General features: G+C 44.6%; 1 protein-coding gene across 2 annotated transcripts in view; it reads right to left on the bottom strand.

The window, feature by feature from the left end:
• Positions 1-12,097: 12,097 nt before the first annotated feature.
• The window catches only part of CTDSPL (CTD small phosphatase like), a 72,362-nt gene continuing 57,234 nt past the window's right edge, over positions 12,098-27,225 (bottom strand). For both annotated transcript variants that reach the window (XM_085226944.1, XM_085226943.1), the window contains 4 exons: positions 26,311-26,367; positions 19,957-20,049; positions 18,132-18,317; positions 12,098-16,488 (listed from right to left, as the gene is read on the bottom strand). In XM_085226944.1, coding sequence (XP_085083070.1) covers positions 16,363-16,488; positions 18,132-18,317; positions 19,957-20,049; positions 26,311-26,367 — 462 coding nt within the window. In that variant the 3' untranslated portion in view covers positions 12,098-16,362. The remainder of the gene's footprint in view (positions 16,489-18,131; positions 18,318-19,956; positions 20,050-26,310; positions 26,368-27,225) is intronic.

The raw sequence follows: 27,225 nt of genomic DNA, 5'->3' as shown, positions 1-27,225 counted from the left end.
AGCACTGAGCTGTAGGCACTTTTTCTTCCTGCTAATTTCGGTCATGCCATGGGGTTACAGAGCAGAAAACATTATTTCCAAGCAGTTTAACTTGGTGCTGGTGGAGAACAGAATAGCTTGGCTTCTGTAACTGCACATAATCTGAGATGTTCCCGTTCCAGCCAATTTTCCCATATGTATGACCCCATGTATTCATATTCTCATCCTGAGCCTCAATATTCCCAGAGCTCAGAGACCTTGCGGTTTCAGGATATTTTCCATATGCACAAATGGCAGATGAGGCTGAGTTCTGCATCCCAGTGCAAGCCTAAGACACTGGAGACATTGTCACAGGGAGCTGGTGGGGGAAATCAGAAGTGCTGGGAGGGAGAGTAAAAGATCAATGTTTGGCAGTGTTTGGACCCCACCTGCCTCACCCTTGACCACCCCACGTGCCTGTGGACAAGGTTAACATTGTGCACAGAGAAACAGGCTCTGCCAAGGGTGTATTTACCAAATGACACGTTGCAAAGGTATTTCCACCCCAATGCATGGCTATGGAGCTCCGGGAGGAAGAGGAAAGGCCAAACCCCGCAGGTGAGATAACAGAGCAGGGGCCTCTTGCAAAGGGAGGAGGCAAAAAAAAAAAAAACCATATATCTGCTCAAGAATGCAGGGACCTTTTGCTGCTTCTATGGGGTTTTGGTTAGTGGGCATAGGGATGGGTTGGGGGTTGGACTAGATGATCTTTGTGGTCTTATCCAATGTTAATGATTCTGTCAGCATCCTGCAGTGCATCGTATGGATTTCTGAGAATCTTGCAGGAGATCTTCCATGACCCCAGACCAAAGCATGTGACATTTTGCTACACGTTCCTCACTCAGGCACTTCTCTGCCGTGCAAAATCATTGTGTCCAGATGAAAAAGCCTCTTATAGGACTCCCTATAGATCAGATACCAATCACTTGGGGAATCTTATGTCTTGCAGCTGCACCAGAGGCACCCAGAAGCACAGTCAGCTCCACATCCAGCCCATGAGCAGGGCAGGGAGGCACTGAGCCTCAGGTTTGCTGTAAGGTTTGCTGAGGGAAAGTGAACATTACTTTGCTCTTTGGCCCCATGGGTTTGGAACAGTGGAGGTCAGGGCTTGGCATGGAAAATGCTTTGTAGGATAGCGCTCTGCAAGAAGCAGCTGACAGAGCAGCACGGCTGCAGCTGATGGGTGCTGGTTAATGGGCAACCATGGCAAGTAGAAGGGAATTGAGACAGAGAAAGGTGCATAGACACGTAGCTGAGCAGCTCTTCCACACAAGGCTGTCCTGCACCATCCAAAACAAAGTGATTTTCAGCTGCAACCAGTCCCTGAATCCTCCAGCTTTCAGAACACAGAGAAGACTTTCTATCCCATCTCTCAGACAGCGTTGTGCACAGAGCCATGTATGTACCACCTCCTGCAGAAGCAGTGGCAGGATGTCTAAGCCCTCTCCTCCAGATTCAGAGGAAAGGAGTAGCCTTGGCAAGTCACGAACTCAAGGAATAGCTTGGTGAGAGCTTTGGAGAGCTTGACCTCCTGGATCCAGCAGCCTGCAGCAGGTTGAGACAGGAGCAGCAGCTCTGGCACAGACCTTACAGTGTTGGGGCAGAAGCAACCTGTACCGGTTGCTCCAATTCATTGTTTGGCAATCCTAGTACAAGCTTCATTTTAAGCCAGCTATGATGGGATGTGAACTGGGAATGTGAGGCTTATGGGGAAAAGAAACCCCCTTGCAAGAGAAAAGGAGAGAGTTCACAGATGGCCACATCTCACAGCACCACCACAAGGTCTGCCAGGGCTGCTGATCAGCCCTGAACCCTTCTTCCATGCCCTAGAATATCTACAAGCCATTCCTAAAAGTGGGATGCATTGTTTGGAGACTTTGCTAGTAGGGAGAAATGCCTCAGTAGTGGCATCTGCACTGACTGTAACAACAAGTGAAGCAACATGGATGGAGATGGCCATGCTGTGCTGGACCTCCCTTGGGCTCGCAGTGTGAGCTCCAGCTGCAGCCCACTGCAGAGAACTGCTGTACAGGGGGTTGGACTAGATGATCTCCAGAGGTTCCTTCCAATACGTAGTTCTATGATTCTGTGATTCCCAGAGCTATATTTGCGGGAAGGTGGAGGAAAACCCTCGACGAGGTCAACCTGCATTGCACTGGGGCCAGCTGCAGTGTGGGTAGTGCTGGCCATGCCTGTGTGCACTGCGGGCGTGGGCTCCCCTCTGCGTTTGCTCACTCACATCGTGGCCAAGGATTAGCAGGTGCACTGAAAAAACAGGATAGCTGAGGTGGGACTGCAGCACGGGCAAACAGCAGCCCTGGATGCCTTCCAGAGGGAGGAGGAATGCGGCAGTGGGGCTGCGGTTCTGTCAAGCTGTGTTCAGACTGCTGTTGTATCTGGGGAGGCTTTCAGAAGGACATGAGTCCCCCAGACCCCATATCACCACCAGACCCTACTCCTAACGCTGATGCAAAGTCCAGGCAGCTGATGTTCTTTGGGTTGCTGGCTGGCTGCCTGCTGGGATGAATGAGGTCTGTGCTAGAAAGGCTTCAATTTTCTATTACTTCAGAAAATTACCCTGGTTTTCCAGAATGCCAAAAGGCTCCAGGGAAGTACTCGGTGTCATTGGGAACTCTGCAGGACTTGGCCTCTTGGAGATGGAGAAGCTAACCAGGCTGAGCTTCAAGGCAATGTGATGTACTTCACAAGGTGTAACACTGGGGGATGATGTGTGGGAGAACCAAAATACTGAATTCCTTTTCCTGAGCATTTTCCTCACTTTTACATGAACTACAGACAGCCAAGCTGAAGTTCTGCGCTGTCAGCTGCTGATAACTGTTATTAAATTACCAACTTCCCCTAGAGATCTCGAATCCTGATTCAGCCCTTTACAAAGCAAATGTAGATGATTTACAGGCACCTAAACACACCATCCCAAGGTAAGCCATCGTGGAAGCCTTGCACAGAGATGTGTACCTATCTCATGTCAGGAGATCTCAGGGAGCTGGGAGATGGTTGAGGTCTCCCAGTCAGTATCACTGTGGGAGCTGAGTAAGAGCAGGAATAAGCCCAGACTGCCCAAGCCTGGTGGAGGATATGAAGACCAACCTCCTCCCCCATGTTCTGTCACCATCTTGTCTTCAGCCCTCAGCCACGGCACGAAGCTGATGTTTCCCCCAGGTAGAGAGCCACGTCTGCCTCAGAAAGGAAGGCAGTGAGGAGAGGGAGGACAAAAAGGAGAGAGAATCACTAAAACCAAACATCCCTCCAAATGAGCCAGTCTTGCAAACTGCTGTATTTGCAAGGAGTTTCACAAAACCTCAAGGGTTCTCTCTCAGCCCTAATGAAAACCTTATGAAACCCTACAAATTCCAGCACGATTTGGTCAGGCTTGACAAGCAAAGACTTTGTAATTTCTGAAATCAGCTGAATCCAGCAGAAGAAGCTGCACATGCAGGGAGTGCTCAGCCCAGCACGAGTTAATGGGGGTGTGATCCTGGCAAAGGTTAGCCTTTGCTTGGTGAAGGAATAACTTGCTGCTGTCATGGTGGTGACACCCCCTGAGGTCTGCGCTCCTGGGGACTGTCCTTGCATGGGAAGCACGCCATGAGCAAGATGAAGCATTAATGTCTTGTCCTCGTGCAGGAGCTGAAGCAAAAGGAGGTCATTTACACGTTTTTCATGGAATCACTATGATTGGAAAAGACCTCTGAGATCATCTAAGCCAACATCCACCTGCCGCCTGTATCGTCTACTAAACCATGTCCCCAAATGCCACATCTGCACTGTTCTGGAACACCTCCAGGGATGGTGACCCCACCACCTCCCTGGGAAGCCTGTGCCAATGCCCCATCACTCTTTCAGAGATGTTTTTCCTGATGTCCACCCTATTGGCTGTGATTAAATGGGAGGCTTGTGCAAGAAACGGAAAGTCAACACAGGTCCCTAGCAGCTCATCCCACCATGGAGATGCAACCTGAGTTTCTCTCCTATGGGGTGTAGCTGGTCATTAGCACCTGGTGAAACCAACTGGTCCCAGTGCTCTTAATGGGAGTTTGGGTCATGGATGCTGAAAGGCATTGCTGCAGACATACGGGCTGTAGCGGTGCAAGCTGCTGGAACTCCCACTCACAATCTTTGTTTTTTTTTTTAGCACTCAAGCAGATCAGAGGTTTTCACAACTGTGGGAAACCTGATTGCTCACATTAGTGACCATACCTGAGTGCCCACAAAATAACCCCACCCTCCCACACGAGCTTAATCTTTAATCCTCGTCACCTCAGTGACCTGGCTGCACGTGTGACTACACAAAGTGACTCTTGCTGGGGGTGGAGGTGGGGATGAGCTCCTGAAGCCCCATCCTTCTGCCACCAGTCTTATTGATTGGAATTGTGGTGCCCGGATGTGGGAAGTGCCAGGTCAGATGGGACCTGTGCCATGAGAAGGGCAGCTAGGAGAGGACCCGGACTTTACGTTTGGGTCTGTTCCCCAAATCTCCTTGCAACACAACAAATTTTTCTCAGGGTCGTGGGCAGTTTGGTAGCTGAGCTATTTCCCAGCTCCTGTCGTTCAAATTCGCTGAATGGGGCCAATGAATTTCAAACCAAAGGAGGTGAAGGAGTCAAGCTGCAGATCCTGCAGATCCCCAGGACCTGCAGGCAGAGCCAAACCGTGTCCACGAGCTCAGAGTACAGCAGGTAGCTGTGGGACGAGCTATTGTTTGTAGGAATGCAGCCCTGCCTGTGCCTACCAGGAAGGAGGAAGGAAAATGAATCGCCCCAAAGGCTGAGAAATTGTCACTCTGTTAAATGTCACCCCTCCCTGCTATTCATGGTCCCATGTCGTGGGTTGGGTTGGGTGGGCTGCAGCAGGACCCACAGAGTCAACGGATGAGGAATTCACACAGCCGTGTTTTGGTGATGTCATGGTCTGGAGTGTTCAGTCACTTTGTCAGTACAAATCTTCACAAAGTCAAAGCCAGAGATGAAACCCAGGCCTTATGTGTCCCCCACACTACCCATTGCTGCGTACATCACTGATATGTTTTGTTTGGGCCTAAAAGGCTGGCAATGAGTTTGGGTACCAATGAGTGTTGGCCTCATTGGCCAACAAGCATTGGCCTCGAGCATCCCCCAGTTGCCACCAGCTTTGCCAACAAGGACCTGGTGGTGCACCCCAAAAAACTCATTTCAGGAAAAACCTCACCCTGAGGCTGATACACCCAATTCCTGCTGGAGTGTTTTGGCTGTTAGCACAAACATCAACACTGCCTGTCCTTAACGGGTCGGAGCACTGGCACCCAGTGAGGAGCTCACCCGAGCGTTGTCCTGAGCAGTTTTAGTTACCATGTTTGCACACCAAACAAGAAACCTGCCTTACTTCTGTATGGGATAGGTTTCTTTCTGCTACAAGGGAGAGGTCATGCTCGAGGTATCCATATGCCAGTGAGCAATTCCATTCGGTTCTAACCAAACCTGCTTGGGGGACAGATGATAAAGAGATGCTGGGGAACTGGCATTGTGTGTGACTGCATCAGAGTGCTCTCAAACTTTGACTTCCTGGCCATTTTTGCACAGTTCTGCCCTGCCTGCAATCTGAAGCATTCACAAAGAGGGGGGAGGATGAGGATATGGAAGCACACTGTAATAAAGGGACCACACTTTGTACATGGAAAATGCAGAAAGACCGGCAGCCACTGGTGCAGCGTTGCTTTTTGCATGAACCAGTGACAAATTCAGGCTCTCTCAGGAACATTTTCTGCCCCCCACACACTCCCTTCCCCTCCCCTCCTCTACCCCTTCCCTTCCCCTTCCCCTTCTCCTTTCCCTTGCCTTTCCCTTCTCCTTTCCCTTGCCCTTCCCCTTCCCTCTCTGGCATTGACTAGCAGCACGGCAGCAATAGTTTCCCAGATTTTACATAACTTCCCTTCCAAATGTATTCCTAGAATGAGTCTTTTTTTTTCTTTTTTTTTTTCTTTTTTCCTGGCAATGTCTTGTTTGTTTTTTTAAAACTTATGGTTATTTTTTTCTTCAGAAGCATTGTGTAGACAATCCAGGCTCTGTCAGTCGCTGCACCTCTCCGTTCTCCTTCTGCAGAGCAGCTCCCCATGGCACAGGCTCCAGGTGTCTGTTCAGATATCTGTGTGCTTGGACTTCTCAGGAAGGAGAGACGGACGTGATCTCCCTGCTCAGTCACAGAATCACAGAATGGTTTGGGTTGGAAGGGACCTCAAAGCCCACCCAGCCCCAACGCCTGCTGTGTGCAGGGAAACCCCACCAGCTCAGGCTGTCCAGGGCCCCATCCAGCCTGGCCCTGAGCACCTCTAGGGATAAGGCACCCGTAGCTCTCTGGGCAGCAGTGCTGGGGCCTCACTGCCCTTTGAATAAATGATTTTTCCCTAACATTCCACCTCAATCTCCTCTCTTTTAGTTTAAAGCCATTCCCCCTTGTCCTGTCACTACAATCCACGATGAAAAGCCCCTTCCCATCATTCCTGCAGGGCCCTCTTTAAATACTGGATATGGGTAGAGCTGTGTCCACAGCCCTGCTGGCAACCATTCTGTGTGCAATTGCTTAAAATAGCAGCAGCACTTAAAATAGTCCCATTTTCTCTTCCTCTAGCCCAATACTTCACTAATGACAGCAAACACAACAAGGCAGGGAAGAGCCCTCCCTGGGGGAAGCAGCAATAGGAAAAGCCCATAAAGCCCCACAAAGCCCACCCAGCTTACAGTGATGGCTTCAGGGCAGCAGGGCTTTGCTCTTTCCTTGGAGCTTTAGGTGGGACTGAAGTGATTTCTGCTTGGATTTCCTGAGAAGCAAGGCCCTCTGGATGGGGTGGGGGAGTCAAAGGATGAACAAAGCCATGAGTGATACCTCCAGGCAGGCAGCAAACGGGTTTTTCAGGTAAAGTCATCAGAACAGATTTCTAGGAAAATGGGACCATGCCTTCATGCAGTTTGTAGACTTGTATTGGGAGCACTGACATCAGCATCTCTGTCCAGCTCTTCCTATTGCTCAGTGGCTTAGGCTGAGCTGAAAGTAAAAACAGAATGGTGGGAGGGCAAGCGGAGCTCACTGGGACTGTGGCAGCCCTGGCTGTCCTACATTTGAGTTTCTTGCATTGCAGGAGTTCAGATAACTTCTAACAGCCCTTATATCTCAGGGTTGTTAAAAGAGGGAATTTATTAGGCTGCAGTTGAGCTCATTTAGTAACTGACAGTAGTTCCCCTGGCTGAAATTGCTGCTGTTACAGCAGAACCAGCAGCTCTCCAGAGCAGTGGGTGCAGCAGGAAAGGATGCACCGTGGGGAATCCTGCTCTGTGCTGTACCTTTCCTGGTGCACGACGGCCAGCAGGGCTTTTCTTCTGGAATGGGCATGGTGGAGATGGATTGACAGTTGGACTAGATGTCTTAGTGGTCTTTCCAGCCTTAATGATGCTATGATTCTGCTCTGAAGGCAGGGGGAAGTACAAACTGCTTGGGTTTCTCCTCCCACCAACTGTATTTCACTTCCCTTTGGCTTAAAGCTTGCCAGATCCTGAACTGCCCTTGCTGGGAAGCAGGGTCCCAGGTGTGCAGGTGAAGGCCAGGACTCAGCCATCCATAGATCCCAGCCTGGGGTCTGACTTTCACGGGCAGCCTCCCGTTGCTGCAGGAGTACAGGAAAACCCACTGTGCTTATTTAAGTTGGTAAGAGAGACATTTTCCATTCTTTGCAAGGGCAGCTCGAGTTAACACACACACCAGTTTCACACTGGAGCTGCGTCCCATCAAAATACAAATGGCTGGGGGGGAAAGAATGAAGGAACCTTCAGCTGAAACCCAGGCAATGCGTGGCACAGGCCCAGGGAGCAGGGGCGGCTTTGCTTGGCTGCTTGGTACATCTCACAGCCCCCACAGGCATCACCTGTTGTCCCATCCCCTCCCTGGCAGCACCCAGCACCAGTGACCCCAATTCAGCCTTTCCCACCATCATCCACCACCCAAGTTCCCAGAGATGAGGTCTTACCTTCATTAGAACATAATGAAGGGAGGTATAACATCTGTCCCCAGCTCTCATTGGGCACTTCAGCCAAATCCCAAACAAGTTAAAACGCTGCTGCTTAAGACAAACAAACAAACCACCAAGGTTAGCAGCAAAGATTTTGGCAGAGAAAAGCATTTATCCCACCAGGGAAGGTATAACAACATCATTTCAAACTGTTTGAGAAACATTGATTTCCCTCTTTACTTCTTACACACTGATGAGAGGATCCTGTGCTTCCATGGAAGAAAAAACTCAATAACTAAAATGAACACAAATGTTCTGTGTGCTGTGTTCAGCTGGGGAGACCCCGGCTCCTTCTGCAAGGGATTTCAGCACTCATTAAACAAATGAAGAAATTACATCCGAGGCACCAAGAGCGATTTTAATTGAGGGAAGACATTTCCCACGCGGAGCACAATGCTGGCAGCAGATGAAGACACCAAAGCTGAGGAGATGATTGCACTTGAGATAACGTCTTCTAAACTCCTTTTATGGGGCCTTCAGCAGCCATTGCTGCACAGCTGCACCATCTCGTGGTGCACCCAAGCCATGCATGGCCAAAGCCTTCCAACCTTCGTTTTCCTCTCCATTCCCCAAAGACTTTGACCAGAGTTGAGTACGAAACCCAGGGGCACCCACTGCCAGGCCCTGCCTGTGTCATCCCAGTGCTACAAGGTCACCCCATCTCCCCTCCTTTCAATCGCAACCATCTTCATCTCAAATATTTGCCCCCATTCTTTCAGTTACCATTTCAAGACCTGCTCAGCACGTAAGGCATCAGGACCAGGGAATGATGATTCGTCTACATCTGCCTCAGCTGAATTACTGACAAGTCTGTAGATGGTTTGGAGACCAAGGTTCCATTGGGCTAAGTGAGCCTCCCAAACCCTCACTATTTAGAGAAATTATTAGAAGGCAGATTAAGGGACACTGAGCCAAGGCAAGAACCCATCCAAGCTCAGTCTCAGCCCAACTCTCACACAGTAAGTTGCTCTGCTCAGCTGGAAATAGGCTCGGCTCTTGATAAAATCCTTCCTCCTCCATCCCATAAATGCCCACGAAGGAACAGAATGGCCAAAGACATCATTGGCATACAAAGCCAGGCCAGACGGGGAACTGGGCAGCCAGGTCTAGTGGATGGCATCCAGCCTGTGGCAGGGGGTTGGAACTGGATGACCTTTAAGGTCCCTTCCAACCCAAGCCATGCTATGATTCGATGATAAAATGCAGCAATTTCACCCTGCTGGCGGGCCTAATGAGCATCATGTAATTGAATGGAGAGCAGCAGGAATCCAGTCAGATGAGGGAGTGGGGCCAGTTTGCTCCCATGTTGCTTTGGTTCCTGTTGCCTTGATGTTCACCAGAATCATAGAATATCCCAAGTTGGAAAGGACCCAGGAGGATCATTGAGTGCAACCCCCAGCACCATCCAAATCCAACCCCTATATCTGAGAGCAGTGTCCCAGTGCTCCATGAGCTCTGGCACTCAGGACTGTGCCCACTGCCCCGGACAACCCATTCCATGCCCACCACCCTCTGGGGCGCAGCCTTTCCCTCAGCCCCAGCTGCCCCTCCTCCGACAGCTCCCTGCTGTTCCCTCTGGCTCTGTTGCTGCACCCAGAGAGCGGAGCCCAGCGATGCCTCTCCTCTCCCTGTGAGGGGCTGTGTGGCCATGAGCCCTCCGCTCACATCCCTTGCCCTCCAGACCATTCCCCATCTTTGTAGCCCTCCTGTTGACTCTAAAAGATTTACATCCTTCCTACACTGCGGTACCCACACCTGCATCCAGTGCTTGAGGTGAGGCTGCACCATGCAGAGCAGAACAGGACAAGCCCTCCCCCTACCCAGCCAGCAATGCCACCACGGTCATCTTGAGCCAACTCATTACACACACCAGTCACACCAGTTCCCTCCAGTTTGCTCAGTGTACAAACATTGCTTGGCAGCAGATCGGTTGTCACCCAAGCAGGAACAAGCTCCTCATGCACTCTCAGTGGGCAATTCTGATGTTTCTATCAATTGCAAAGGGACAGATGCTAGCAGAGTACATCTCACAGTTCTGGAACATCTCCAGGGGTGGTGACCACCACCTCCCTGGGCAGCCTGTACCAGTGCATCACCACTCCTGTGGAGACGAAATTGTTCCTAATATCCAACCTGACATCGGTGGCTTCAGTAGCCGCAATCTTTTCTATCCAAATCTCAACAAGTGAACAAGAAAAGGACAGGGACTGAACCTAGCTTACCCCGCAGGGCTTCATCTTGACCAGGGCCTGTACTTGGCTAGGAAAAGAACGAGAACTTTCTATCTGCGAAGAAAACAGTCCATTGCCAAGCCACTAATTCTTGAACAACCCCCAGACCGCGTGTAGCACCTGTGGGTGCTGTGCAATTGTGTTAGTAAGGTTGAAATACTCAGCCTGCTGTGTTGAGAACAGCAGTCCTTGATGGTGCCAAATAGGGAATCCTCTGCTGGTCCACCAGCCTTGGCCCTGCTGATACCCAGCTCCAGATGACCATTAAGGTTGATGACCTTCAGTTCTCTGTCCCAACATCTCCATGCGATGTACATCCCAATCAATCGTGGCTACAGCACACTGGGAGATTAATGTGAAATGAAGCGATGGCGGTCGCGGAGGAGAGTGTGTCCTCTGAGGTCTATTGGTATGGCCAAGCTGATGCAGCCACCACCTCAAAACTTCAGTCTGCTGCTGATTTAATGGATGCCCAAACTAAATCAGTTTAAATTGTTGCGTGGTGAAGGTGCACAACTGCACGGCAGATCTACTTTAATAGAGAAGTGACTTGACTCAGTAAATTCAAGCTGGTAGCTTCCAAAAATGTTGCTTGGGCAACTCCAGGACAACCTGCTCCTCTGCACGTCTTCCTCCAAATCAGCACTTGAGAAGGAAGCTTTGCCAAACCAATCTATTACTCAAAGACCGTTTCTTTTTTGGAAGCTCCGGGTGAACCAGCAGAGGAGTCCAGGGGAATTCTGTTCTCCTGAGCACAGGGATGGCGAAGGGCTCAGCACTGCAATCCATGCCAGGAACAGTGCTGGGGGCTGTGGGGCCTGGAGCTGCACCCACCTGGAAAAGCCCAGCACATGGTGCAGGGAATGTCAGAGCAGATGGGCTTCCTTCTGAGTCAGGACACAACAAAAGGGCAGAAGCAGCTTGAAGGCACGTGCACAAAGGTAAGGACGTAGACGTGTTCGGTTTTGGAAGCGATTTCAATCATTGGGGACACAACAATGGTATTTTTCTCACTTCTCTGAAAGTGCTGTTTGGTGAATTTTGAGACAGTTTATTTACTGAGCTAGAGGCAGGCGTGTTTACCCTAAGTAGCAGCAAAAGAGATGGGTAAAACTGAAAAAAACACTACCCAAAAAAAGCCAACCCATCAGAAAGCGCAGGCAATCTAGGTCGTTCCAACCAATCACAAGAACAACCCAAAATTCCAGCTAGAAGTTATCTGGAGCCAGCTGCTGCTTCTAACAGGCCTGAGGTTTTCTGCTCATAAAGCATTCATGTTGTGTGCCTTTTCCTAGGAAGGAAAGCTCTGCGTAAGTCTTACTGTGTCAGATAAGTCCTGAAATAGACCTTCCAACCAAACCAAACATACCATTCAGGTATCCACGCGGATACAGCAGTGATTTTAAGATCAGCTATTCAAGTAGCTGCAGTGAGCCATTCATAAGACGTCCCCCATCTCTTTTGAGACTTCAACACACTTTTGTATGACCTCATCCCAGCGATGTAAATAGCTGGAACGTCCGCCAGAGTCACCACCAATTTGTTTAGCAGAATTCACCAGCAGTTCATCAACTCTGTTTGCACAAGCAGGTGCCAGGGCGGTCCATGAGGAGTCCTATATGTGATTTAAGACGAGGAGAGGGAAGGAGAGAGGGATGGAAATGGAGGACTTCACTGCCTAACATGGATGTGTACAGGAGGAATGCAGATCAGGGCAGTGACTGTTACTGAAAAGAGAAGGGCAGAAGTTGTTTTTTTTTTTTTTTCCCAGAGAAGTATTACATGCACAAGTAACTACATTGGTAAAATCTTTTTTATTTGTGACAGTAAAGAAACCATTCAAAACCTGATTGACAACACTTCTCTCTCCTGAAAACACTCATGGTATCTGTAGTGTTTCTCAAGTATCGCTGGATTGTTCATTGCATTAAAGTGTAAACAGCTCCATCATTAGGAAAAAAAAAAAAAATCACCAAGAAACATTTCCATTGCTTAACTCCTCTGTTAAGAAGTGCCCGATAGAAAGAAGAAAAAAGATGTCAGCTGGATTGTTACAACAGAATGTGAAACAGTGACCTGACAGCTGGTGTTGCATAGTTACCCGAGTGTGCGGCGACGGCCCCGCGCGTCTCACCTGCCCTCCTGCCCCACAAAGGCACACATCACAGCACCTTGCAAATCAGAGGCACAAACTGGGGTTTGTTTTACAAATAGGGCTGTGCGGTACTGTGTTTTATTAGTTAAAAAGAATCTGTAAAACAGAGGATTACGTGTTTGGAAATTATATAGCTACAGGTTTGTGGGTTTTTTTTTTGTTTGTTTGTTTGTTTTACACTGACATTTCCAAAGCTGCAACATCAGTACACACCGCTGTCGTTTCCATACGTTGTCCCCAGCCAGTCTCATCAGAATCATGCTGTGATAAAAGTGACCGTTTCCACCGACAACCCCATCTCTCCAGGTGTTGAGTTTCTTCCACGTATGACTTTGCTGCTTAAGAAAGGCTGAAGGGCCAAACAAGAGATGACTCCTCCGAAGCCGCCTCGGTGAACGCAGCACGTTGCTGCCATCCTCAATCGGCGGCCGACAAATATTCCACGCACAGTCCTAAGTTTACAAATGGCAATTTAATCGTAATGCTTCGGTTGAGTTTCAAGGATCGATGGCATTCTGCCTTACAGCTTCATTTAAAAATACCTATACAGGCAAAAAACCTTTGTGAACCCAACATAAAACGGACAACGGAATTTCAGGTCAGGCAGCATTGCTTTCGCTGGACTGAACGATCAACTGGAAAAGACTCCTTAATGCTTCTCTGATACCCAGGAATGCAGCTGAGAACCAGGCTGAGCTCCAGCCCTGCCTGCGTTAACTGCACTTGGAAACACGGGAGAGCTTTAGGAAACCCTTTTTCTCTCCTATTTTAATTTTTTGAGATCTTGTATTTATAATACAATCAAATACCCGTATCGCAAATCTTGCAGACATTCCACTCATTTCTCTGGCTTTGCTGAGAGAACTCTATTGCTTTGTTAGATTCTAGATGCTTTCAATATATAGTGCATGGATATTCGTGCTAACTTAAAAACGTGGATTTTTACGTATGACAACAGCATCAAAATAAACAAATGTGATGGTTTGATCCCTTTGCCCAAATCTGAATAGCCAGGAAAAGCTCTGAGCACTCCAAGTTTTATTTCAATGGGAATGAATTAAAAAAAAAAAACATCAAATGAAAAAGCCCCCGAAACTACGACAAGACCGACAAACCTACAACAGACATCACAGAAAAGAACCCTAAAATGCTAGCGAAGATCAAAACTGTTGCTAGGTTTCACCCCTTTGTTTTGTCACCAAGTATCATTTTAATGCTTTACTCAGCTAAAATAAGGGTTTTTTTGTCTCAAAATTTGTGCATTTCAAGAGCTGAACTAAACCACACAGAACAAGTGGAGCTCTTGTACAGAGCGTCATCAGAACTGTTCATCCAGAACCTGGAACAGAAGTTCAGTTGTCCATTATATGTGGATTCGAAAACAATACAAGACACTTGAATAATCAACATTCATTCACAGACTTAAGGCAACTGGTTCATGAAATTGCTGCTTTCGTAGATGCAAACTGACGACGTGTTCATCTCACATGTAACAGGTTACAACCGTAAAACGGGGACGTCTCAGGGGGTTACTCATCATCTAATTGGAAGATTGTTTGGTCTAATGCTAGCGAGAAAGTCTTTGAATATTTTCAGCCATTCCTATCATACCTGCACAACTAACTACGACCTGAATACTTCCCTGCAAACTGCATCTGCAACACAGGAGCTACAAACACAGTTGAAAATACTGCTCAGAGAACAACTTTTTGGCAGCTTACAGTTTCATTACTCTGAATTCAAATACAAAATTAAACAATCTCAAATTGAAAGTCAACGTTAATGGACTAACCAGAATCCACATGTTGTTTTTTATTTTTCCCAAGCAACGTATGCTTTTGTTGCTGTTTTTTGTATGTTTAAGTGTCAGCTTTGTCTTTTGTTGTGGCACGGAGTCGTACAGTACTAAGGTAATGCCAACTGGTGAGGAAACAAAACGGTGACGCCGCACAGACTCACGAGTGTCCCTGGGCTGCCTCCATCACCCTCACTGCGAGGGCCAGGTCATCCCCCAGCTCACACTGCACCCACACCAACCTACTCACTGCCTGTGTAGGCTGGCCTGCCCTTCTATGAATGGATTCCTTAAGCTGCTTCACCAATGGGTTGGACAAGGATGATGAGTCCATCGCTTTTTCTTTTTTTGTTTTATTTTCCCCCCCAAGTCTGTCAAGACTTTTCAAGAAGAAAGGGAAAGGCAAAGGGGGATCCGCTGCTCAGAATTTAGCACTACGCTAATTAGAAGCACCAACTCCTCTCATTTGGTTTTCTTTGATGGCAACCAAATATAGCTGCAAATTTTACGTTTGTAGATTTCTGGTGCGGAAAATAATTAAAAGGTGACGCTGGAAAGGAAAACAAATAAGTGCATTTTCCTTCAAAGGGTTTAAAATAGTTTCAAAGTTATTCCAGTGTACCGATGACACTTGAGAAGAACAGCTGCTAAGCAGGATTCCAGCCTCAGAGTGAGATTTAGTCAGCTCCAAAGCAGAGGACCACTCTGGAGACGATCTAGGCTGGTAATTCTGCCCTTCTGGGAAGACCTGACATAGCTCCCTGCCTGTACATTACACCTTGGAAAAGAAGAAATGCAGATCAGATAAGGGAAGAATACTTTTTGCTTTTTTATATAGCAAAAAAAAGGATTTCATCTAAACTGAAGCAAATAATAGGATGATTAATAAGATTTCCTTTGCAGGTCACCTTTTACTGTGTTTTCTGGTATCTCGAATACCATAGGATTAATACATAAGGGTTATGAAGCCTGCGTTTTATTTATTGCCCAAGTTTGCAGCTTACAGAAAATGTTTCATAGCACAGGCACAGTGGCAAAAACAGTTTAACAGCCGATGGTCAACTCCATTTGGTGAGTATACAGTAGCAGCAATTAAAAGAAAAAAGTACTCCAAACAGCTCCATACAGATCCAGCTTACCCAGATGGGTCTCTTTTTAAGGAAAGAATTTTAAACTAATAAATAGATCTCCTCCCCATTCTCCCAAGATAATGATTTTCCAAAAGATGAGAGGCATGACAGTTGTGCGTAAGCAGAGACAATAGAACTTCATCTGTCTAGAATTAAAGGTGCTTTAGATCTATTTGTCACCCTATTTTCTCAATTCCGTCACTCCCTAATACTCAAAACAACTGCAGATATGTTCAAAGCTGTATCCAAAACCACCTCAGTGACCCAAATCACCCCCTCCCACAAACACTTAAACCTTCTGAGCATGACAAAACGTAGTACAACTTAATGTCAGCGTGGAGACAGGAACCCAGCATCTTTGTTTTTAACTTTTTTTCCTTTGTTATATATTACAGTGCTCTATAAAATTTTTTCCTTTTTCCTTTTAAAGCATTTAGACAATACAAGACTAAAAGATGTCTGGAAATAAGTCTTATACAAAAATGAATTTTTATCTTAAAATAACATTCAAAAAGGCACTTCATTCTGTAAGAAAAAATTCAGAGTCAGGTCAACTGCTCTAAGCAGGGGGGGTAAAATTGTCTGCATAGTGGGAGGGGAAGAAAGGGAGAGAAATTCAACTGCTGAAATACAAGCTTCTTTTTTGGCATGTTTTAAGAAAAGCTGATCCAGTAAAAGATGTCCATTTATGAAATTCATTAAAAGAGTCCCATTTAAAATAGCTTCTTTTTTTTCTTTTTTTTTTTTTTTTTTTCTCCTTTAAAAAAAGTAGTCTGAACACGTGACCTTAGGAGTCAGGCTTCTGAAGGCTTAATAGCATCACTCATGATTGTCCTTTGTGTCCAATGTAACAGGAAGATCGAGAGTAGCACTTCTGACAGGAGTGACCTCCCCAAAGCTTACATTTGAAAGAGCTGAAAAAGATGGAGACATCCTCTAGCAACTGCAATCTAGTAGCAGAAGTCAGTCAAAGTTAAGGGCTACCTGTTGCAGAGTTTATGAAGCATACTGTAAACTTCTTCCTCTTTGCTTAGTCCTTCAAAGAAAGGAATAAGATCTAGCAGCTCTGTGTCTGTCATGTCATCAAACCAGGACTGCACAGGCACCTGAAACAGACAACCAACAGTGCTATCAAGACTTCTTGATGTGAAGGAAGTGTGCAAGCTCTGCCTGCGTAGATTTAGCTCATATAGCTGCAATGATACCCCACCTGGAAAAATTCATTTACAAGCAAGTCTTTTTTTCCCCTCTCAGTATTATCAGTGTGAGTCACTGAACACTGGCATGCAGCAACAGCCTCTTCTGGCACATGAGGCTAAGGAGGAAAACTGAACAGCAAATACTGAACAGCTCCCTCCAATTAAAAGACAAAACCTGGGGAGTGGGTTCAGAAAACAACGCATCTAATAACATCTAAACTTTAAATGTGGGCTGGGTTTGGGGAAGGAGTTGTGTGCATCTTCACTGTGAGGGAGTACTGAAGTCTTTTAAAGACTATCTTGGATCTAAGTTGCTCGCTTTGGTTTCTGCAGAGCCTCAGCTATCAGTCAGATAGCAGCACTTTCCTATACATGATTAAACCATTCTGACAGTCTTTAATTTCACCTCCCAGATTTCTACAGCTCATTATTTTCTTGGCACTGAGCTCCGAGATACCAAATGACGATCTGGATGAGGTTTTTAATTTTAACTGTGAACATAAATTAGACTTACAGCTCCTGGTTATTATAAATAGCAACTTTAAACCACGTGTGGCACCAACCAGAAGAAAACACGTTTTCACCTAATGGTTCAGGTTCAGCACAGTATTAAGATGGGAATTTAAAAGCTTACTGTGTAAGATAAAGAAGTTCAGACAAAAAAATGTTATCTGGGGAGGCAGAACCCTGCAAAACACCATCCCTCATAAAAGTTTCCTACACTAATTTTAAAAGCTCGCAGAAAAGGCAGCCTAAAATCATCAAAGAAACACAACACAGCCCAGTTGTTTACGAGCCAGTAGATATAAGGGAAGTTCCAGCTTGCTGTCCAGGCAGTGACAAAACACATCTGTACTACAGCAGCAATGGAAGGAGCCAAGTGCCAGGCCATTCCATCACAGCTTCTGGAGTCGAATCACTCTGAAAACGTGCACTGCTCCTGCTTTTTCTCCATTAAGATCCATTGCCTGATTTTTATCCTTATTTCTGAAACCTGATGAATTTGCTGATTGACATTTCTAAAGCAAGCTAGCACAAAAATGCTTACAAATGTAAAACGACAGGACCTTGATTTTTTTTTTCTTCCCCTTAGCCATGAATTCAGAACACAGACAGCAATCAGAAAAACAGTATTTTTTTTTCCTAATAAAACAATTTCTTCCCCCACAATGAAAGAAGATAAGTACCAAAAGCAGTTGAAGCAAGCTGTCCTTACTACAGCCACCTCTCCAAAGGACAAAAATGACACTGGAGGGCAACTTTACTTTTTAGAGCTAAGTTAGCAGTGCAGGTTCTGCACTGCTTGGTATTTCTCAAAACTGATGGACTTCATGCCAAAAGCTAAAACTGAAAGCAGATGAACAGTCGTGACTGTGACACACTGTCAAGATCTATTTGGCACAGCCCTTCACCAGAACCTACCTGCAGCCTAAGAAGACACAGGAACAAGAAATGTTAGCGTTCTGAAAGTGCATTTTACAAATCAGGAAGGTCTGGGAATGGACCAGAAAGACAAAGCTATGCTTGAGTGCTGGAATAAGAGTACTTACTGCATTTTCAGGATGGAAGATGTAAGATGCAGGAGAATTATCCACTATGATAACTTTACTCAGCTCACGTCCCAGCCGACTCAGATCCTTCACGTAATTTCCCCGGTGGAAAACACAGGATTCTCTAAATAGCCTTGCCCTGAACACACCCCAGCGATCCAGTAAGTCGGCTACTGGGTCTGCATACTTGAAAACAGAAGGTAGAAGACCCAGTTAGCAAAATATCACTAAGGTTAATTCACAGAACGATAAAGAAGGGATACAAAATAATTTCAGATAAAATGCTTTTTCCTCTTTCTCTTCCCTGCTCCTTGTTAATTACCTTACAACCCTGCAAAGCTGAAGTGATTAATAGAGAGATAAAACAGAAGTTGAACTGTTATCTTTCAGAAGAAAGCTAACTTGCACCCTAATGGCTTTTGTGATTGTGTTTTATTCTTAGGGTCACCTTACAGTTACCCTTTTACACTCAGAAGTTGACGGATCCGGAGATCTCATGGAATATTACCATAAAACCAATGAACACTAACAGAAAATCAATAGGAAGCCATTTTCCCAACTGATTCATTTCCACGTGCCTCTGAAGACAAACTGCAATGCAATCACCTCAGCCAGATGCAGCTTTTTCAAACAATGGGCATGGAATGACTGGGGCAGTAAGAGCTCCAAGATTACCAAATTGCACAACTGGGTCGTAAAAGATCAGACAAAGGGTGTCACGGAGAAAAATGCTTGTGTGCAGTTATTTGGGAAATTCTCAAAAAGTCAGTAAATCAAATGTGTACCATTTCATACATAAGACGATACCTGAAGTGAAGCACAACTTAGGACCCAACAGTTGATATAACTGTCCGAGAAAAAACACCCAAGTAAATAAGAAAGTGAGGTGACTGTGTATTTGTAAATGGTAGTCAGAACTTATTTCTGCAGGATAGGACTTACTTTTCCCTGTATTTTAAAATGAGTAACAAAATCCTTCTTAAAATCAGTCACCTCTCGACTGTGAAAACTGCTGGAGTGCAGGACCAAATTGTTCCACGATTCAGGATTTCCATCAGGTGATCGAACAGAACATGGCAGACAGAGCACAGGGATGAACCCCCCTAATAAGGCACTATGGGAGATCACACAGTGTCCTTTCTCCTTCCACCAATCTCAATGACATATTGGTGTAAAATCTTACTATGCTAGCATATTATTAAAAACTAACAAACACAGCTTTATAAACAAGACATCACAAACACAATACTTAAGAAGAATCGCATTTTAGGCGTCCACTACTGCAGTGTCTACCACAACACTACCTACAAGGCACTACTGCTACCAGAGGGCACAAAATATTCCTGTTGATATTTCAAGCTTCAAACAAAATGTCTGATTTCCTAACCACAGACTCCAATTGCACCTTGACAGGACAAAAACACCAACCAAGTTTTTCATACGCAATAAATATCTGAGTCACTGTTTGATCATGAGGGTAGTGTTAAATACAGTGTTTTATTTCGTGCCCAGCTTTAATACACTGCTGTACTTGCACGCTATTTGTTCTAATTTCTCACTATAACCATGGTAACTTGCAAGCCTTTCATATTGGCATTATGAGCAATGCATGGAGGCTACATGATGAGCCGAGCCCATATGTGATAGCGTCACCATGGGAACACTTACCCACACACTAGCAGACAAAGTACACACTGTCAGACAAAGAAGCAGAAAAGAAGGGGAAAAATTAAGATAGTGCCAAACCGTGGAAATAATTAGCCGTAGAAAAGCCAACCCAAAGCCCAGGCTGATATGAGTTAAAGGGATGAAAAGAGGAACAAACCTTGGCTAGACTTGCTGTGAAGAGGACACATTCAAAGAGCTCTCCCATCCTTTGAAGAAATTCATCCACATGTGGTCGTTTCAATACATACACCTGGAACGACAACGACTGTTTAGGCCAAGTGGTGTTTAAGGTAAAAAGAAAGCAAAAAAAAAAAAAAACAACCAACCCACCACTGTAATCCCAACACCTGAAGAAAGAAAAGTTAGCATTCAAACGCTCAATGCTGAAAGATAAAAAAAAAAAAAAAGGTATGCACGATAAAAGCAGACATTCAATAAAGAGCAATTTGAATGCATGGGCTGCAAAGACCTGTGCTGATTATGCAAGTGCTAGTACTATGCTGCACCTGTGGTGATGCTTCCTGAAAACCTCACTTAAGGCAAAGAAAACCAGTAGGGCTTCCAAGAGATGACAATTTGGACCTCTCAGCAGAGCCTGTATCATCTCCTACACTCACCATGCCATAGAGATGGCAAATACTCAGGATTCTGCTCTGAAGCAGCTTGAGTTCAGCAACGCAGCACAGCCTTCTGGCACTGACAAGGATCTGGGGAGTCTGGCTGCCTACTGCCAATCATCTGATTAGTAAGTATTAGAGCCTCCTTGCTCACCTTTTCAGAGCAAGCAAGATGATTTGCTTTCCTCGAGAACAGCAAGTAAGGTAACTGCTGTGCAGAAAGCCTGCAACTAGACTGCGATGCACTGGGAAGCCAAAGAGGAGCTGCCTGAAAAATATTTATCTACCTTGTTTGGGGTTAGATTAAAAGCTGGAGAGGAAACACCAGCAGCATCTTATCTCCTTCATTTGGCAAATAACCCCTACTGCTAGAAACCTCACATGGAAAAGCCTGGCAAATAACTGGATTTAAGCAGAACTGCAAGGCTGATGTGAATTCAGGAATTATTTCTTTGGTATGCAGGAGAACTAGATTAATTGCATGCATTTTCTAGATTCATAGGAACAAAACTTCAGGCACCTAGAGGAAAAGCCTGCAGGAAAAGAAAATGGAAATGGTAGCTTGAACTTATGTGCAACAAGAGCACTTAGCAAAGGAGTGAAAGTTTTGTAAGAGGGATCTGAAATTTAACACCTAAATCTGACAGCCAGGTTTTATCAAAAACAGAGATGATGGAGCTGAGCCTTCCTGATGAAAGCAGAAATGTTAATTACTTTCCCACTTTGCTTCAAGTGGCAAATGGCTCATAGCAAGCAAACCAATTCTTCATGCTAAGTTCTTTTTATTAAGTTTAACTAGACTTCAGTTCAGATTTAAGCACTGCAATCAAACTTCGAGGCGGCCAAAATTTATAATGCGGATTTTTTTTTCTTTAAAAACCACAGCAGCACCCAACTAATCTAAGGTGTCGTTTTATGAACTGAAAGCACTTGATGGCTGTACTGTAACACTGCTCTTTCCAGATAATTACAGCAAAGTTTGCTGTATTTCACTGGGCATATACCAAGTAACTTCCTCTCCTCTAACAGTGCAATTAATTCTTCACTTAAATCCTACTATGCAAAGTGGCTCTGTAGTATTTCCTTTGCAGCTGCAGTCACTCTGCATTTGGGTGCCCAGAGAGAAAGTGATCTGACTTGCAAGTTTTAAGAGCAAAGACAGCAGGACAAAAGTTGCTCATTTACTCTACAGTTCATAACAAAGTTCTTAATTTTTCAACTTGAAACTGCATTCCTGAACTTAATTTAGAGAGCACAAATGGACACCCCAAGGTCTTCAAATCATTCTTAGACAGTCAGAGCTGGAATCTGGTATTAATTTCCCTTTTAAAAATGTGTGTTTTCAGCTGCAGCAGCAATCTCCTTTCCTCTCCATCTTTATTTACGCCTGTGCTGGCAAAGAATTCCCACTTGGAATGCAATCCTGAACTCCAAGCCAAGGATATGGACACTGCTGCTTGCACAAAACCCATCTCTGCCACAGTAGGAGCCTGCAGCACCAACCTAGCAGGCACAGCCTTGCACACAGGAGAGCTTATAGAAGTGCATGATTGGAAAACGCACCCTTTGCAACATGCAGCTCTGCTGTAGTCACACAGCAGCACCCCTCAATAGGAGCTGTATGCACGCAGCATTTTTAGGTTGCATTGTCTTTGTTCTGCTCTTTAGATCAACCACAGGGCAACATCACCCTCTTATAGCTCAGCTTCCCTTACATGTTACCAACTGGACCCAGGCCAACAGATTCGCTCCTCATTTAAGTGCCTCATTAATAATAAATACTGCTCTGTTAGTTTCCAGCCTTGTCAGAGGAGTTCCCACTACGTTTCCTCCCTCCAAAGGGCCCCAGCTCCTTCATCCCTTTCTTTTAAAGCAAGATTGATTTTTTCCAGAACAACATTTATTCATACTCTGGATAGATATTCCCCTTGAAATTGCTTTGAGAAGTCCTACTTAGATCCTGGAAGCAACTGCAAGCATACCCGTATCCCGGGCTACAAAATCTCTTTGGTTTACTTCACATAAAAACCTTTCTTCAGCCGACAGTGAGGCTCTTTTCTCCTCTTCCTCCTCATTTGGAATTTTTTCCCTTTACTCTGTCAGCTGCTGGACTTGAATCTCAATGCAGCATGGTTATTTGTGGCTTGGCTTTTTCCTCCGCTGCCTGATGGCTTCAGTTTGAGTCTCTAGACTAACTGGCTCCTGGCATTTTTCTGAGATTTACACACTGCCTTCCAGGCATTAACAAAACCTCCATTTTTTCTGTACTGTATGCTCGCTAATATCTTTCTAAGCACACTGAGAATTTAAAGGAATACAGTCACTTTCTATGAACCTTACTTCTAAACGCTGAGGGATGAATCAGGCAGTAGGCATGTTTTCACAGGATTCTGGATTTACAACTGCTAATGGCAGCACACAAAGGATCATCTTGAACTGTTTTCAAGCACTTCATATTTCCACATACAATTTCTATATCTCAAAGCAGTCCTAACCTAAAAGGACTTAGTATTTGCGAACCAAAAGAGACACAGAATTGCATTTCAGAGTGAACTACAATCTTCAAGTAATGACAAAGAATTCTGCCCGTGACATCTCAAGCTTCTGTATTTTCCCCTCACAGGGAAAATAATACATGTCCTCCAGCCTCATCTTCCCAGCTTGGCATCCTCCAGCCTTGTCATCCCAGTTCGGTGTCTTTCTTCCAGCCTTGTCATCCCAGTTTGGCATCCTTCAGCTTTGTCTTCCTGATCTGCAGCACTGCAGCTGCCTCCCAGTGCAAGTAACCAAGAATAGGCCAGCAGGAATGGATACAGCCTATCCTGGATTACTTGAACCAGGTGACAGCCTTCTGTAACAGAATTAAGGAGCTTTGGCAGTCATAGAAAAAAAGTGTATTATTTGAATGGCATTTGCTCCCAACATAAAAAAACATTTTGTACTTTACATTCACAGCAGAAACCCTAAACATCTCTTTATCTTTCAACAACTGACATCAAGCAATTATTTACCGATATAAAACCCACTCAAAATACAGTTGCAATTAATAAACAAGTTACATTCAGGGACAGAATTGCAGGTGACACCAAACTGAAATGCAGTGGGACAGGTTGCCCAGGGAAGTGGTGCAGTGCTGGACATGGTTTAGTGGGCATGGTGGTGATGGTTGGACCAGATGACCTTGGAGGTCTTTTCCAATCTTCATGATTTTCTGTGAATCTACGAATGGGAAGCACACTCAATGAGAGAGAACATGTTCCTGCAGAAGTTCTGTCAAGGTACCAAACAGGTTGAACATCCTTTCTCCAACCACTACTTTCACCCTCAATTAATTCCCTCTGAAAAGCACTCAAGTCTCAGTTGCAACACATTCCACTGCACTTCCCACAGTTTCTCACTTATAATTTGGCAAAATAGGGGACCAGCTCTGATTTCCTTTTATTCAGAGAACCAAAAAGAAATTAAGAGAACTGGTCAAAATAATGTCAGTTTGTGTTAATATTTGCTTTTTAAATCTGTGCCATAATTTCCAACACAGCGTAGGGAATTCACGTTCAGAAATACAAGGTTTCAGCCTCTGCAGGCATCTGAACACCTCCAACAGCAGGAACAACAGGTCCTTCCTTGTAAAATTTAATGGCAAATCCTTTCTAACAAGAGATGGAAAGCTGGAAAAGGGCCACAGAGGGTTCAGAAAAGCTATTTTTGTTAATCTAAGCAAGCTGGTTTACCCAAGACAATGATCCAACGGACCTTTCTATAGGAAAGTAAAAGCTTCTCTGACCTCTAGATTACACAGAAGAAAGGGATAAAAACACCCAAAAATTCAAGGTAAGTCTTTTTGAATGACTTTGCTGCACCACAACAAAGAATATATAATATGTACCATAAAGAAAACTTGTTAGATAAGTCAGTACAAAATCTCTTGGATGCACACAGCAACACAAAGGCAAACACAAATTCATCATGTAAAAGTAACTCTGGCATATGAGATCTGAAGAAGACCCGAGTCAAATTTCTTTCCAAATAGGCACTTCTAAAAGTTTGTTCTCCATTTGTTTTCCATAGGGTTCTACCTAAGGCAGATAGGACGTGCTACTGATGGCACAGCTCCACTGTTCACACATCCCATGGCATTTTAAATAGACAAAACTATTTCCCTCACCTTTGAATATATAAATTTCTTGAGAAGATGGTAAAGATGACAAATCCAGACAGATAAATTACTTCAGGGATCACAAATTCCCTACCATTAAACCCATTTAACCACCAGATTTGACTGAGACGTTTCACCAGTTTTAGAGATTGAGAACTTGGAAGTTCACTGAGATTAAGTAATTTCCTGAAAATCACACAGGGGGTCTCCAGGGAGGCACATTCAGAAACTGACTTCACTTGACCTTCTGTCAAGAGCATCCTTGCTACCCCTTCAAGTTTAGGGTACAAACAAACCCACTTCCCTGTTCCCAACCACACCTTTAAATATCAAGAAAAATTCCTACGTTTGTTTTTTCACATTGTCTAAACTGCATTAAATCTGGTGAACGTTGGCAGTGAAGAGTGGAAAAGCTTTTGGAGTGCTTGACAGTGAAGCCCAGTCTTTGGTGGTTTTGTTGCAAATAGGTTGTTAGGCAACCTATTTTATTCCCTTTCAAAAGCATTCTAGAAAGCTTTAAGAGAAAAAAATGTCACTATTATAGCATCAAGCACAATTAAAGCCCAAACCAAATGAAGACAGACTCTACTACCACACAAACCTCCCAAACCATCACAGACACATTTTAAGCATTCAGTTCTAGTGAACATCACAGGTTAAAGCACCCGAAATATTGATTTTTCTCTACATAAAACAGGCACAGCACAGAAGCTATCAGAGCAACAATCACTTTTAAAATCCATTTCAGTCCACTGAATAATTCAGTAATTATCTTGAGAGTGACAGTTACACAGATGGTTTTCATAACAGGAAATCAAAATTACGAGCTAACTTTATCATCTATCAATTGTTGCAAGCTAAAAATACCATCCTATTTGTCCAAGTAAAAAATAATCTTTATAAAAAGACTGCATTCCAGAAATCAAAGTATTTAAAATCTCAATTGAATCACAGCCAGAGAAGATTTGCAACTCAGTAAGTGCATCATCTTTAACTTACAACAACCAATGAAATCTGCTTCAAACACTTTGCAAACTTCACTTATCAGAAAGGCTCAACTTCACAGTAACTTACAGTACTGTAAATTACTTCATTCAAGGCTTTCAGCAATGACTACTGGTTAAAGACACCAAACTAAGGTCCATGGAGGGGACTGACTTCCAAATGAGGTGTGTTATGCATTTACTGAAAGCTATTTCAGAGTCTTAAGTGAAGGTCTTAAAGAACAAGAAACAAAAACTAGCCTTAAAATTTTACCTAGTCCCTTTAAAAATGCTGAAGTTCTGAGAGTTCCCATCAGAGGAACTGAAGTTGCTTATGGAAAGGGGCAGAAATTGCCACCAAAACCAAAGAAACTCTGCTCTCCTTTATAGGTCCGCAAAGCTCCATTAGTATGAACTAATAGCAGACATTCACACCTACTTCTGCTCGTTTGTCCGTGGAGGGAATGCAGCATTCAAAGCAGTTTTTGAATGGATGCAGTAACATCTGAAAGCCCTTCCTTGGGTCATTTCCTGATAGAAAATGTTTTACAACCAGCAGTTATACGCTGAAATACTGAGAAGAATGGTCTAAAGAACTGGAAAAGTTAATAATGGAGACTCAGACCTGATCAAACATGAATGATGCAAAAAACCCAAGTTGCTGCGAGTACAGCAGCAAAACAGAAAGGCAATGCTCTGGGACACTGCAGACAGCTGTGCTACCAAAGCAACATGAAGTGATCAACGGTGCTTACCTGATGTATGGTTCCATCGATTTCAACGGGAACGATGAAATCAGCATTGCTAATTGGCTGGAAAGGACGACAAGGAAATCAATCAACTTTAAAAATAATATCACCAGAGGGAAAATGTCAGAGGCATAAAAGTATACTTAATTCTCAGGAATAAGTTTGTAAGCATTACTGGCTACACTGATCTACCCTGTGTGTGGGTCCAGCACCCACAGAAATCCAAACTGTACACAGCTGTGTTCATCAGATCCCATGCTCCCAAAGTCTCTTCCATTTTTGAGCTTCATACAGTGCCATAAGCTTCACTGCTCAAGCAATCCCCACTACTGCTGAGCATGTTCACTGGGATAAATACCTCTTTGGGTAACTCATTCATCAAGTCTGTGTGGATGATCACAGAGAAATTCTGTTATTTGAAATCCCACATATTCTAGGTCATCAATTAGTAATTCATTTAAAATAAAGGCAGTGGTAAAAGTGAAACCTACGTGATTTCATTTGAATCAGGAGCCATAGCAAGGAAAGACTTCAGTCATACAGTTAAGTGATTCTTAAGATGTGATACCTGAAAAACGTGCTATGCTCATCGAATTAATCATGCAAAACAGCATTTCAAACCTGAAGGGAAGAGCAGGCACACCCTATCCATGTCCTTGAATCCATTTTTCTAACCTGCTGGATACAACTCACTTCTTAAAGCCTAGGAAAAATGACTTCAGAAAGCAGAAATATGTCCTCTTAGTTTAAGAGCACAGAGTCTAACGTTGGCTAGACAGTGGTGGTAACTGGGGAACACACAGCTAATAATATGTACTAGTATAAATGGATGTCAAATGGGTAGCAACTTTTGGTATGGCTCATGCATTATGCTTGCGATAAAAAAATATCGTGTAAACGCATCCAGCTGAAGTTTGTAAC

The sequence above is a fragment of the Meleagris gallopavo genome, chromosome 6 (assembly GCF_905368555.1).
Source record: "Meleagris gallopavo chromosome 6, MGAL_WU_HG_1.1, whole genome shotgun sequence".
Lineage (NCBI taxonomy): Eukaryota > Metazoa > Chordata > Aves > Galliformes > Phasianidae > Meleagris > Meleagris gallopavo.
Note: the sequence above shows the minus strand (reverse complement) of the source record. Positions and strands in the feature narration are given on the sequence as shown.